Raw genomic sequence first — 14,391 nt, forward strand, 5'->3', positions numbered from 1 at the left:
CCTTGGACCAAGACAATTATTTTATTCTCTTGTGCTCAAAACCCAAAAGAATTTTGCATTCATTTATTTTACTAATACTCATTTTAATAAGTACCTCCTATTTGTCCAGCTCATTACAGGGCTCAAAAATAGACTAACAGCAAAAACCTAACATCAACAGCTAACTATAAGCAGGATACCATGGGTAGGTAAGAGAGAGACATACAAAGCTGCTTTCAGGGAGTAATGTGAAAAAGGATTTACAGATGATGTAACACTATTTAAACCTTTCATTGACTCACCTGCTCATTGAATTCAGTAACTGTTTCTTGGCCAGTTTGTGGGTAAGAATGCAAGTAGAAAAGACCCAGCTCTTATCCTCTGCTGGTTTATGATCTAGCACATGGGGCTGCCAGGCTATAGCCCATAGGCCAGATTGACCCACTGCCTCTTTTTATAAAGTTTCATTGGAACACAACCATGCCTGTTTATATGGTTTATGGCTGCTTTGATGCTAGAGTAGCAGAACTGAGTGGTACAGTAGAGACTCTGTGGCCCACAAAGCCTAAAATTTTTACTATCTGACTCTCACAGATGAAATGGACAAACTAAAAATCATAACTTTATAATAAATACTGTAATAGAAGTAGAGGGAACTTTGAGAGAACAGACAGGACAGAGCCTCAGAGTTCACACTTGAAGAGAGACTTTGGAAGAATAAAAAATAAGTGGGGGGCTTAGAAGGTGAATATGACGAAGACAAATACTCCTAGTCATAGGAAGAAATAGAATGAGTTTATAAATACAGTAATTATGATATGTAATTATATCATAAAAAATATAGTAACTATAGGTAGCATTGAGCATTTATTAGTTATGTGCCAGACATAGGCACAATATATATTTTTTATTCAATTCTTGTATCTCTTTAAGTGCTCATAACATACTATAATTAGTTTGGTGTTTTTTTAATGGAAACAAAGATACAAAGAAGTAATTTGAGGCCGGACACAGTGGCTCATGCCTGTAATCCCAGCACTTTGAGAGGCCAAGGTGAGTGGATCACCTTAGGTCAGGAGTTCAAGACCAGCCTGGCCAACATGGCGAAGCCCCATCTCTACTAAAAATACAAAAATTAGCCAGGTATGGTGATGGGTGCCTGAAATCCCAGCTACTCAAGAGGCTGAGGCAGGAGAATGACTTGAACCTGGGAGGTGGAGGCTGCAGTGAGCCTAGATCACGCCATTGCACTCCAACCTGGATGACAGAATAAGACTGTCTTAAAAAAAAAAAAAGAAGTAATTTGCCCACGGCCTTAAAACCAGTAAGTGGTAAAACCAAGATGAAAACTCATGTCTCTTTGAGTTCAAATCCCATTGTACTTAAACACTATATCTTACTGACTTATTAATCATATAACATACTTCAGAATTTCCAATAAACAGGTTCTTCTGAGGAGAGGGGGTTGTGAAAGGGTATTTAGGGGCATGAGGTTGGCAAGCATCTCTGAGCCAGGAGGTAAAGGGCCTCACTTGCCATAACAAAGTTTATTCTTCTCGTTCACAGTGGGGAGCCATTGGCTGTCCTTGCAGGGAAGTGACTTATCAGATTGGCATTTTAGAAAAATACCTGGCCATAATTTGAAGGGTAGATCAGAGCAAAGAGAGACCAGTAGCGGGGGGAAACCACATAGAAATGAAACATTTATGAAGACAGTGGTATGAATCATGGAGAGAGCATGTGTTTTTGAGTTAGGGACTTGGATTCACATCCTAGCCAGACCACTTTTGGGGCCTGAGTAAATGACTTAACTTCAATAGAACTTTAGCTACCTCTGCTGAAAAGTAGGAATAACCATGCCTATCTCCTGGAGTAATTTTAAAGGGTAAATGACATAATATACTCAGTAAGCCCTGGCTTTATTAATTTAGGTAAAGGAATGGCAAAAAAAATATAGTTCCAACCAAATGAAATGTTTTTTTAAGAGATAGGGTCTCATTCTGTCACCCATGCTGGAGTGCAGTGGTGCAATCTCGGCTCACACAGCCTTCAACTCTGGGCTCAGCCTGCTGATTAGCTAGGACTACAGGCATGCACCACCATGCCCAGCATTCACTGATTCATTGATTCATTCATTCATTTATTTGTAGAGACAGAGTCTCGCTGTGTTGCCCAGGCCTCAAGTGATCCTCCTACCACAGCCTTTTAAAGTGCTGGGAGTACAGGCATGAGCCATTGTGCCAAGCCTTCAACCAAAAGGAATTTAAATAGCAAACGGTCAGAACCATCGGCTGTCTTATCAGACTGCCTGGGGTCAAGTCCTAGCTCTTCCACTATTGATTGATATTATTAACCTCTGTGAGTCTCAGTTTCCTTGCCTGTAAAATGCGAGTGATAAATAAGATACCAAACTCATAGGATATAAGATTAAATCAGATGACTAATGTAAAGCTTTTTGGTTTTCATTTTTGAAAGACAGGGTCTCCCTCTGTTGCCCAGGCTGGGGTGCAGTGATGTGATCATAGCTCTTCATGCAATCAAGGAGGATCGCTTCAGTGCAGCCTCCAATTCCTACACTCAAACGATCCTCCTGCCTCAGCCTCCTGAGTAGCTAGGACTACAGGTATGAGCCACCATGCCCAGCTTTCTTTTTTTTTAACTTTCTGGGGAGACGAGGTCTTGCTGTGTTGCCCAGGAGACAGCCTGGCCCACCTGGGTTTTCTTCCTGGGACCTGCACGTACCTGCCTGCTTGCCTTTAGGGACATTAAATTTTTTCTGACAAGAAGTCTGCCTGTGTTTTTATTTTATTCTGTATGTGATTTGTCTTTTATCTCTGGCTGCTTTTAAGATTTTCTCTTTATTACTGATTTTTAGCAGTTTGGCTATAATGTCCCTTGATATGTTCTTTCATTTATTCTGTTTGAGGTTCATTGAGCTTTTTGGATCTATGGGTTTACAGTTTTCATCAAATTTGGAATTCTCCAGCTAGTATTTTCCCCAGCCCCTCCTTCTGTTATTCTGATCTACAAATTCTAGTCCCCAGACCCTCTGAGCTTTGACCTCTGACTCCTCTACTCAGAGAGATGAGCAGGCTGTGTGGGGTCTTCCTCTCTGCACTGCAGGCTCAGAAGATCCTGAAGGAGACTGCTTCAGGCAGCATGCTGGGACAGTTGTCAGGCTTTCTTCATTTATTTCTTTTTTTCTTGGGACCACAGTCCTGCACTGCCTGTTGTCTAGTATGTGCAAAAAATGGTTTCATGTATTCTATCCAGTTTTTTAATTGTTTAAGGCAAGAGGGAAAGTCTGGTTCCTGTTACTTCATCATGGCCAGAAACAGAACATATTTAAAAGAGCCTGTAAAAGCCAGTGCGCTATGCTGCCTACCATGGTTACTTCACAGGCTGATTTTCTGTAGGTATGAATGGGTATTCACCGGCATTCTGTTGAGGAAGTGCCTATTTCTTCTGTAGAATGAATCTGTGAGAACAGGAGTTTCTGAGCAATCAACTGAGAGGTCCAGCCAAGACCCTGGTGGGCTAGTAATCACTACCTTACTTCTGTTGTTTAGAATTTCCTCTTAAAATGTCATTAGGGGGAGACACTAGTCATGGTGGTTGCTTTTGGGCTTACTAAACTCAGGCACACTCAGGGTGAAATGACAAATAGTAGGGTATACCCTGACATCTTGACAGATTGGGAAATGGGTACTTGGTGATAACTTTAGGCAGTAATGGGCAGGCATGGAGGCTCATGCCTGTAATCCAGCACTTTGAAAGGCTGTTAGGAGGATTGCTTGAGCCCAGGAGTTCTGGTTGCAGTGAGCTTCGATCATGCCACTGCACTTCTGTCTCAGCAGCAGAATGAGACCCTATCATGCAAACGCCACAATATTATGACAGCTGAAGACCATCATCATTAACTCAGTGCAAGTCCTGATGCACTGCCAGAGTCAACATAGACTCTTGGATGAGACTGATTTTAGAATGAATAGATAAGTATGTTCGAAGAACATTTCTTGCCACCAGTTGTTGATAGATCAAGAATTGGGGAATTCTACTAGATTATTGTGGGAATAAGTGTAAGAGAATCAGGATCAAGGCTAATCCAATGTATTAAACATTTAATATTCCACACATTGTCTATCTGTGATACCTTTAAACCTTGCGGAAAGCAAATCTAGTAGAAAAATACCCAGTGCCCCATCTTTCCAGAGCAAGGTTACTTGGAACAGTTTTAAACACTACGGCTCATAATTTTGAAGTTTTTTTCCCCCTGCTGTTTTAGGGTGGGGTCTGGAGCCTATGAACAAGTTGTGATCAAACGCTAGAAGTCAAGCCAGTGAAAACATTTTCCTGTGGATTTAAGATGTAAGTAGTTGATGTATCAAGGCATTTTATTCAAGCACTTAATAGAAAATGAACCTCAGCTCTCAAGAGGAAAGCCACTGCTGATTTCTTCTCTGAAAGGACCCACCGCCATCCTGTACCAGCCACCAAAGGGGAACATTTGCATGGCAGTCTCCAGGCACTGTGCTGCTGTGTGCCTTGGAAGCACCAGGCTTCTGTGGTCACTGCACTTGATAATGAAAAGCCTGCTTTTTCTTTCAGAACACCCCAGTGGAGAAAACAGCATTATACACATCAAAGTATAATTTTAAGATTCAAATGTAAAAATCTGTGATAAAGGTGCTCAATAGATTTGGGCTTATTTGGGTTTTTTTAGTTTTATGTTTGAGACACAGTACATGAATATAACTTAAACCCTATAGATTTTTGTCAAGATGGTTATAATCCCTGTTCAGGAAATTTTCCCTATTATACTACCTACAGCATTGTATAAAGCGTGGGTGTTCATGCTTTGGGAAAATGTTAGACTACAATTTAAACATGTAAAGTGCTTATTCATAATTCTAAATGTACCTGTCATAAATGAAATGATAAGTGCATTTAAGTCTGAGACGTGAACGGATGTAATGCCATTATTATTGTCAGTTGTCATTAATATTAGATGAGCTGCAGAACCATCCCCCAAGCACTACATAAAAGATTCAAAATAAGTTTAACATTCACTGTGTTGGGCTACCATAGGCACCCTAACAGAAGAGCTATCTTAACTCACTGACATTTAAGATCTGCTGGTTTCAGGAGTCAAAATATAGAAAAAGAGGAAAATTGTGATATGGTCAGAAACAGGGAAGGCTTTTCTATGTAAATTCAGACTTACCTGAGGCTGACAGTTTTCCGAAGTGGTGGTGGGTAGCAGCGTGACAGCTGCCTGCCGTGACTGATGCGGACTGGCAGGTTTCCATTTCGTAGGTACTGTTTTCTTCTCTACTGCGTCAAAACTGAGTTGTTTTCAGGCAAGAGTAGAATATAACATACATCAAATATAGCTTTTAAAATAAGAATACCTGGTCTGGATCCAGTTGAGCAGCACAGCAGATAAACTTTAGAGTTTTTCTGTTCTTACATGACAGTTTCCATGTGGAAAGATCTAAACTTTTCTTGGAATCATTATTAGTGAAGAAAAATATATATTCTGTATAACCAGTAATTCCCCAATTCTTACTTTCAAAATCATATACAAGGAAGATAATATGTCAGAATAGAATGACTTTGGTCTGGGTGTTTTCACATTGTCAAAATAAGGCGGAAATTATATTATTTTAATATACAAATTTAGAGGCTTGGAAAATTTTGAATAATCTTAGGACCTTTGTTGCTGTTTTTTATATTTCAAGGATTGGGTATTCTGCATTAATCCAATACAATTATATATATATATATATATATATATATATATATATATATATATATATATATAAAATTGCGTTTTAGGTTGGGGGGTACATGTGAAGAACATGCAGGATTGTTGCATGGTACATACATGGCACTGTGGTTTGCTGCCTTCCTCCCATCACCTCTATCTGGCATTTAACAAAGAGATTCTGGAAGTTTTTAAAAGATGATACCCTGTTTTATATTTTGAATGTAGAGAGACTCTGAGAGAGACGGTTTTCTGAATGATTATACTTTTTATTTTTTAAGAATTATTTTTAAGAATAAAACATTGACCTGAACATTTTAGCCTAACCAAGGGACTTCAGTAGTAAAGACTTGCTTTCTGCCCTCAGGTGAACTAATCTGTTCATTATATATTATGGGAAAAATCAAAGAAAGTTTTTTATAGAGCTATGAAGATATTATTTAGAGAGATATTTATGACATTTCTTAGAACATATTTTTCTATTTTCAGAATATTATTTCTAGGCTATATTTTTATTGGTGCTGTGCAAATGATTTTGCTGTTTTGAAAATGATAAAACTAAGATTGTAAGTGGGGTTCAGTGAGGACATTCATCAGACATATAAGAGGTGCTATAATCAGGGCGATGCCCGTCTTACTCACCCTTGGCTGCGCTTGGTCCAACACCTCTCTATACAAGACTGCTTCTCAGTATTTAAAACGGTACAGAATTCTTTTTTAAAAGTAGAGAGATTTTTGAAAAGCTTAAAATCATGCCTTTATAATCTTAGCAGCCATCAGATATATCTTGATTTATGTAGTAGTAAATATAACAAATATTTTAGTAAATAGAAACATTTATTAGGAAGAAAAAGGAACTAATGTCTGTGTCTTCTGTAGTCAGTGAAAGTCTGGATTCATTTCATCCTATTTTCTGTTCCATTGGCACACTTTGTATTTAGATTTCAGGGCAGTCCTTTCAAAATACTCACTAAGGATTGCCTAAGTGTCTGCCTGTTTTCTAATTTTCCTTTTCTTGGAGCATGTATTGTTAACATCTTAACCATGTAGCTGTTGAAAAAATCTGTTTATTAAATACCAAGTCCACTTCTTTTTATGTTTTGAGTTTAGAAAATTTGACTTGAAAATTTAGATTCTTAATATTGATTTTTAAATATTAAAGTCAAATTTCAGATCACCTAGTGTTGGAGAATTTGCAGATGTATACAATACTTTTTCTAATTCTATCCTAGAGAATTAGACAGACTCCACACCATCTCCACCACTCCACCATCTCATTCCAGCATGACACTATCAAAATAATGGTCTAACTCTAGATGCTTTTTTTCTTTTTTAATTTTTTTTTTTTTCCTTTTTTAAGAGAGACAGGGTCTTGCTGGGTCACCTGGGCTGGAGTGCAGTGGCTCAATCATTGCTCACTACAGCCTCCAACTCCCAGGCTCAAACAATCCTCCCACCTTGGCCTCCCAAAGTGCTGGTATTACAAGCATGAGCCACTGTGCCCAGCCTGGTTTCTTTTGTATTTGCTTTTTTACTAAACTGTGAGCCACAGTGATTAAACACTTAGCTAATTTGTTGCTAGAAGAGAGAAAAAAAATCTCCAACTAGCCTCCAGACAAAACATACTCAAAGTCAAACGGCAGTTTTAATAAATTAAAACATACAGAAGTAATTTTAGTCTTTCAGATTTCCATGCCAACTAGAATACTTTGCAAGCTGAAGCTGACATTATTATTAAATACTTCATTTAAGTACATACTCGGAAGTGTCAGGCTCCCTATAGCAACACTCTGAGAGACAGACTGGGCTCATATGATGGGGTTGCATTTTATTTTCTTAACAGGTCTTTAAATTGGGCAGTTCTGAAATTATGTTTTGTCAGTTGTAGATGGTACATCATGTGAATACAATCAAGTACTGTAGCTGAAATTGTGTTATGCCACTACTCATATGTTGTCTTAGGTACTATGCATAATGTTAACAGCTGAGATGTTAAAGAATTTGAAGTTTAAAATATAAAAGATGAATATACCAATATTAATCCTATGTTAAGATGCTCTGGAAATAAAGGCCTTATTCCCTTACATATGCGATTTTTGTAAGATAATGTATACACAGTATATTTTAAATGTTTGTGTGGGTGGTCTGTGTAGTTACTCCCCTTACAACAAAGCTGACAACATTTTTAATTTACATAGACAATGTATTCTGCATTTTCAAATGTTGATCTTATATATATAGCAAAGAAATTATCTTACTGATATGCATTGACCAAATCCCATAGAGGAAAGACATTTAGTTACATCTCATCTGGGGCTCCTCTTTGTCTCATGTGTTTGATTTTTTGGAAAGTGATACAGTGTGTGGGTAACCATGCAAATGTTTATGAGTAACTTTATTGAAGTGACTCCATCAATATTGTTCTAATACTTGGAGAATGACCTTCATATTTATATATTATATTTCTTTGTTTCAACTATGCAGTCATAATCCAGGAAATGTTTCCTTTTTTTTTTTTTACAAAAACTAATTTTTTATTTGTAAAATGTTTGTAATAATGTAAAGGTGAACATGTTCAATAAAAATCATATGTTAAAAGTTTAGATGTTCTTTATATTTTAAAATATCAGTTAAGATTCCACCAGAAAATTGTGCCAAGGTAAGAAAACAAAAATGAAAGGACCAAAATAACTTACCCCTGAGGGTTTATTACCAGGGAGCATAGGACGGATTTGAACACCTCCAGTGGCAGACTTTTCTTTGAGCCCTTGGGAAGCTCGTGCAGTGGCATAGAGCTGGGCTTTGGGTGAGACAAACCTGAGTCTAAATACAAACTCCCCTCTGAATCTGGCCTCAAACTCCTAAGCTCAAGTGATCCTCCCACCTTGGCCTCCCAAAGTGCTGGAATTACAAGTGTGAGCCCATGCACCTGGCCTGAACCTGTTTTCTAATCTAGGATGGACATAACGCCAACACTCTGTTGGAGTGTGCTGAAAGACATGGGCCTTACTGTTAAGAGTATGCTACTTTCTAGGCACTCAGTGGTCCATCAAGCAAAAATTTGCCTTTGTGTAGTATCTACACACATATACTAATTCTAGTGTTGAACATACGGATGCTTATTAAATGTGCCACTATTACAGTATACTCAAAAGAAAGAAGATCAGTATATCAAAGATAACTGCACTCCTACATTTATTGCAGCACTATTCACAATAGCCAAGGTTTGGAAGCAACCTAAGTGTCCATCAATGCTTAGATGAATTCATAGAGCAAATGCATTCCATAAACACGGTAGAGTACTATTCAGTCATAAAAAAGAATGAGATCCTGTCATTTGCAACAACCTGGATGGAACTGGCGGTCATTATGTTAAGTGAAATAAGCCAGGCACAGAAAGACAAACTTCACAAGTCCTTATCTGTGGGAACTAGAAATTAAAATAATTGAATTCATGGAGATGGAAAGTTGAAGGATGGTTACCAGAGGCTGGGAAGAGTAGTGAGTGGGTAGGGTGGGGGAGGTAGGCATGGTTAATGGGTACAAAAAAAAAGAATGAATAAGATGTAGTATTTGCTAGCAAAAAAAGGGTGACTATAGTCAAAACTAATTGTACATTTTAAGAGTATAATTGGGTTGTAACACAAAGGATAAATGCTTCAGGTAACAGATACCCCATTTACCCTGATGTGATTATTACACATTACATGCCTATATCAAATATCTCATATAACCCCCTAAATATATACACCGACCATGAACCCACAAAATTTTTTCACTATTATAGTTTAAGATTGTCACTTAAAAATATTTAGTGTCACCTAGATCCTTGTACAGACTGTTAATCCATTTCCTTAGACTAGAATGTCCTTAGCCAAAACAATGCCAACAGTGTCCCTCTGCTGATATTCAAATTATAATAGCAATTTAATGTTAATAAAGAACTATGGTTTAGAAAACAGCACAAGATCGTGGCCACTAACTACCGTGCCAACCAGTATGAACAGGCTTTCTCATCCAAGTATCTGCAGAACTGGTCTCCCGCTAAGCCAACAAAAGAGTGTATCTCTTCCCATGAAGGCTACACTCAAATTATTGCCAATGATGTGGTCATCTACTGCCTTCTGTGCCCCATTTCAAGGCAAATCCTTGGGGTTCCTTCATGGGCACCTGGCAAATGCCTCTGAAGATACCCCCTGCTCGGGTAACACTGACTTCCCGTACAACTGCTGGTGCTGCCTCCCTTACCAAATGGATACAGAAAAATCCTGATTTACTCAAGGCCTCCAATGGGCTGCGTCCTGAAATCTTAGGCAAGTCCCATGATCCAGACAGTCAGAAGACATTCAGGAAGAAGTCTATCACAAAGACTGTACAACAAGCACCAAGTCTAACCGTAATTTCACGCTCCCCAGCTGCCAACCTCAATTCCCCAGATGAACTCCAAAGCTCACACCCCTCTGCAGGTCATACTCCAGGACCCCAAAGCCCAGCAAAATCCTAAGAGCCCACCTAGAAGTCCACGTATGCTAGAACTCTGGGCAGGGCCTAAGCTAGCTGAGGTACAGAAACACAAACCTTAAACTTTATATGGACAAGGTAACCACACACTGAAAAACCTGTATAGTGACTGAGTGAAATAAACAAGAGCCCCCAGGCAGAACTATAGAACAGGGAAATTTTGGGGTGGGAGTAAAAGCAAATTTGGAAAATAAACATTTTTTGTTGAATCTTAAAAAAAAAAAAAAAAAAAAAAGAACTATGGTTTAATGTCAGTCTGAACCCAGTTTCTCCTCTGCAGATTGTAAGGGCCTCCCTGGACAGTGCAGATTTTAAAAGGTTATGTGACTAAAGAGAAAGCACCCTGTCTCTTGTCAGGACAGAGTAGGTATGGACACTCTAGGGGAAACCCTCCACACTTCTCCCCATTAGAGAGGATCACCCAGGAAAACTTTGTACCAGATCACAGCAGAACCTGGCAGGACTCTGATCTGCCCCCTCAGACACTGCCCACATCTCCAGAATAGAATTCTCAGACCCAGCCTTCTTGTTTCGACTTAGCCCACCTTTCTTCAACATCTAGTGGTTTTCTTCCTCTTTCTTGGTCTTTCCCTTTCTCTTTCACCTGTTTTCACTTCTTCACTTCCTGTACCTATGTATCACTTACCTGGTAGCAGCACATAATGAAATCTTTTCTTCCATTTGTATGATAGGTAGGAAATCACTGGTGGAGCTAATCCGTTTCACATTATACAAAGTGAAACAAAAAGTTAAGAAACCTAGGCCAGGCACAGTGGCTCACACCTGTAATCCCAGCTACTTGAGAGGCTGAGGCAGGAGAATCACTTGAACCTGGGAGGCAGAGGATGCGGTGAGCTGAGATCACGCCATTGCATTCCAGCCTGGGCAACAAGAGTGAAACTATCTCAAAAAAAAAAGAAAAAGAAAGAAACCTAAACAGGCATAATTTCAGACATTCCCTGGGTCAGTGATCTCTATCCCATGTGAACCTATTTAATAGGAACTGTCAGAGAATTTCCCAAATGAATGTTTAGACCTCCCTCCCATGCATTTATAACCCAGATAGGCTGAGATATCACCTCAACTGTTACTTATGAAATTGACTTCCTTGCAGATCCTCAAACCATTTCAACAGTCTTTTTCCTTAGTGTATGCATTGCAGAAAACCTCAAACCTCTGCAGAAAGCCGGCGTGCCTAAAATTTTTTGGCATCTTTGTTTTTGAATCTTACATTGGGGAATCCTTAAAGCGAGTATGTGCAGCTACTTAAAATAGGAAAAGTGCGCCACCGTCTGGCATTGAATGTCTGCTGATTCAGTTCAAGTCTACCTGTCTTAAGTGATCCTATCTGCTCCTATTCACATGTATTTCATGAAATTTAGACCAAAGGAAAAACACATTTTGTACCTTTTCAGTAATTTTTAAAATTTGAAATAATTTTAACAGACTTTGAAGCATTGCACATTTTGCTTAAATAAAGTAACATTGTTTCCTTTGGCGTGAGATTAATGAAAGATTCTGTAAGTACAGTTCCATGAAGATTTCTACCCAAAAGCACTTCATGGGCAGCATACGTGCAGGGCCAGGCAGGACACAGCAGTGAGAAAACACAGAGCCTGTTCAGTGAAAGTAAAGGCTCTGATGGGTCAAGGGTGATGTGTAGGAGCAGGGAGTTGTATTGCTGGGGAAGACAATAAAATGATCACAGCTTCATCTGATAAATTCTAGCTTGGGTCACAGCATGCAGGATGAAGTGGAGCAGACAGAAATGAGATTGTTGCAGCAATGGAGGCAAAAGTGTGCAGGCAGAGTGCACACAATTCAGCAGGAACCTCATTAAGAACCCAATAGAGAAATAGAGGGCATGAATTAACTTTCAAGATAAAGGTATATGACATATGCTGCTGGCTTCAAAAGCTTGTATTTAACATTTACTGTACACATTTCTGACTTCCAGCTCCTAGCAACTTGTTTGCTAGACCTCAGCAATATTCCCAGGTGTCCCCTTTTTCTTTTCTTTTCTTTTCTTTTTTTTTTTTTTGAAACAGAGTCTTACCCTGTCACCCAGGCCGGAGTGCAGTGGTGTGTGATCTCGGCTCACTGCAACCTCTGCCTCCCAGGTTCAAGTGATTCTCCTATCTCAGCCTTCTGAGTGGCTGGGACTACAGGTGTGTGCCATCACCCCAGCTAATTTTTTTGTGTATTTTTAGTAGAGACAGGATTTCACTGGGTTAGCCAGGATAGTCTTCTGACCTCATGATCCGCCCGTGTCGACCTCCCAAAGTGCTGGGATTATTTGTGAGCCACCGCACCCAGCCAGTGTCCCCTTTTTCTAGATATTGCCAAGGATGTGCATCATATATGTGAAAGGAAAATATCTTGGGCCCCCAAAATCACTAAGCTAAAAGGAAAATTCAAGCTGGAAACTACTCAGGGCAAATCTGCCTCCCATTCTATTCAGTCATCCTTCTGCTCACTGAGATAGATGCGTATCTGATTGCCTCCTTTGGAAAGGCTTATCAGAATCTCAGAAAATGAAACCATTTGTTTCTCAACTACCTGTGCCCTGGAAGCCCCCTCCTTGCTCTGACTTGTCCCTGCCTTTCTGGGGAGAACCAATGGACTTCTTACATACATTGATTAATGTCTCCCGTCTCCCTAAAATGTATAAAACCAAGCTGTGCCCCGACCACCGTGGGCACATGTTGTCAGGACTTCCTGAGGCTGTCATGGGAGTGTGTCCTCAACCTTGGCAAAATAGACTTTCTAAATTAACTGAGACCTGTCTCAGATTTTCAGGGTGCACTTATATAATGATAAGCCATGTTTGCTGTAGTTAGCACCTAGCATCCTCCGTGCAGGCAGAAACCCACAGTTCTGTCTTCAAAAGACTTCACATTACCACTGCTGACGCTGCCCAGTCCCTGACTTCCTGTCAACTGCTCAACACACACAATCTCCACAGGACCAGGCGTAACGAGATAAAGATTTAGTGTTCTTGGCACCCAAACTCTAGTTGAGAGAATGGCCTTTATTTGGAGTTCTCCCCTGATAATCACTGGTGGAACTGAGGGCTGAGAACACTTCAAGGGAGCTGGGTGGTGCTGTAGAGGGGGAGGTTGGCAGTCACTAGAGAGGAGGGGAGAGGGTGGGGCGAGCAAGGGCAGCTGGAGAAGATGAGCTGAGAGCTGCTGCTGGTGAGGAGTCTCGGAGCAGCATAGAAGAGGCTGAGATTCACATCTCAGTTGTATGGAACTGAACTTGAAGGCAGGCAGTGCTGTGATAACTTAAGCTTTTAGGAAATCATAGAAGTCACAGAGTTTTGGAGTTGCCCAGACCACGGAAATAGGAGTTGGAGGCAAATCATGTTCAGATCTCAAGAGCCAGGGAGGTTCCAATACCTGGTAGCACAGATTTCATATCTAGTCTGGGAGGTGGGCAGTGGCACTGAGAACCTTCTCTCAAAGAAGATTGTAGAAGATTAAACTGTTTCCTGCTAAGCCCACTTGTTTTCTTATTGTCTGTGGTGGCTTTGACTGAGGCAGAGTTGAATAATTGTGATAGAGACTGGATCACCTGCAAAGATTTACTATCCAGCCCCATTAGCACATTTGGCAACCCCTAGCCTTGAGTATTAATGAGCCTTTCAGTGTGCAAAGAAAGGCCTGTATCCAGGTTGGGGGAAAAGACAAACTTCTCACGAAGAATCTAAGTACGGAAGTTGCAGAGATAGCAGGAGGGCCATGGAAAAGAGTGGCTCCAGCCCCCATGGCAGTCACGAGCACTTAAAAGGTTTCCACGTGGCGGATCCAGTGATTAGGCTAGAACAAAGTTAACTGATTAACGTTCAAGAAAGATCGGAGAAAGGGCTGGTCTTGGCTAGAACCACTGGCTCTACCACAGAAGAGCAATGATAAGGGAAGTCTAGAGTGAAAACTGTGCAGAGGCCTAGAAAGGTGAAGACAGGCAGAGGGACTTTGAGGGCAGGAATGAGATGAGGCTACAAATCTCTTGCTCACATGTACCTTTGAGCATTCATTGCGGAAGTCTGATAGCAGTATTAGAAATTCAAGGAAAGAAAGAGCTGGTTTAGCAACGTAATGTGATTAAGAGACTGTTTTCGC

At 40.1% G+C, this 14,391-nt stretch overlaps 1 protein-coding gene and 1 pseudogene across 2 annotated transcripts in view; both read left to right on the forward strand.

The window, feature by feature from the left end:
* The window catches only part of EEIG2 (EEIG family member 2), a 70,608-nt gene extending 62,257 nt beyond the window's left edge, over window positions 1–8,351 (forward strand). For both annotated transcript variants that reach the window (XM_078332687.1, XM_035252317.3), the window contains one exon: window positions 4,265–8,351. In XM_078332687.1, coding sequence (XP_078188813.1) covers window positions 4,265–4,307 — 43 coding nt within the window. In that variant the 3' untranslated portion in view covers window positions 4,308–8,351. The remainder of the gene's footprint in view (window positions 1–4,264) is intronic.
* A 352-nt stretch (window positions 8,352–8,703) lies between these two features.
* Window positions 8,704–10,505, forward strand: LOC100412615 (protein Flattop pseudogene; annotated as a pseudogene).
* The last annotated feature ends 3,886 nt before the right edge of the window (window positions 10,506–14,391 follow it).

Source organism: Callithrix jacchus, chromosome 7, assembly GCF_049354715.1.
Source record: "Callithrix jacchus isolate 240 chromosome 7, calJac240_pri, whole genome shotgun sequence".
Classification (NCBI taxonomy): domain Eukaryota; kingdom Metazoa; phylum Chordata; class Mammalia; order Primates; family Cebidae; genus Callithrix; species Callithrix jacchus.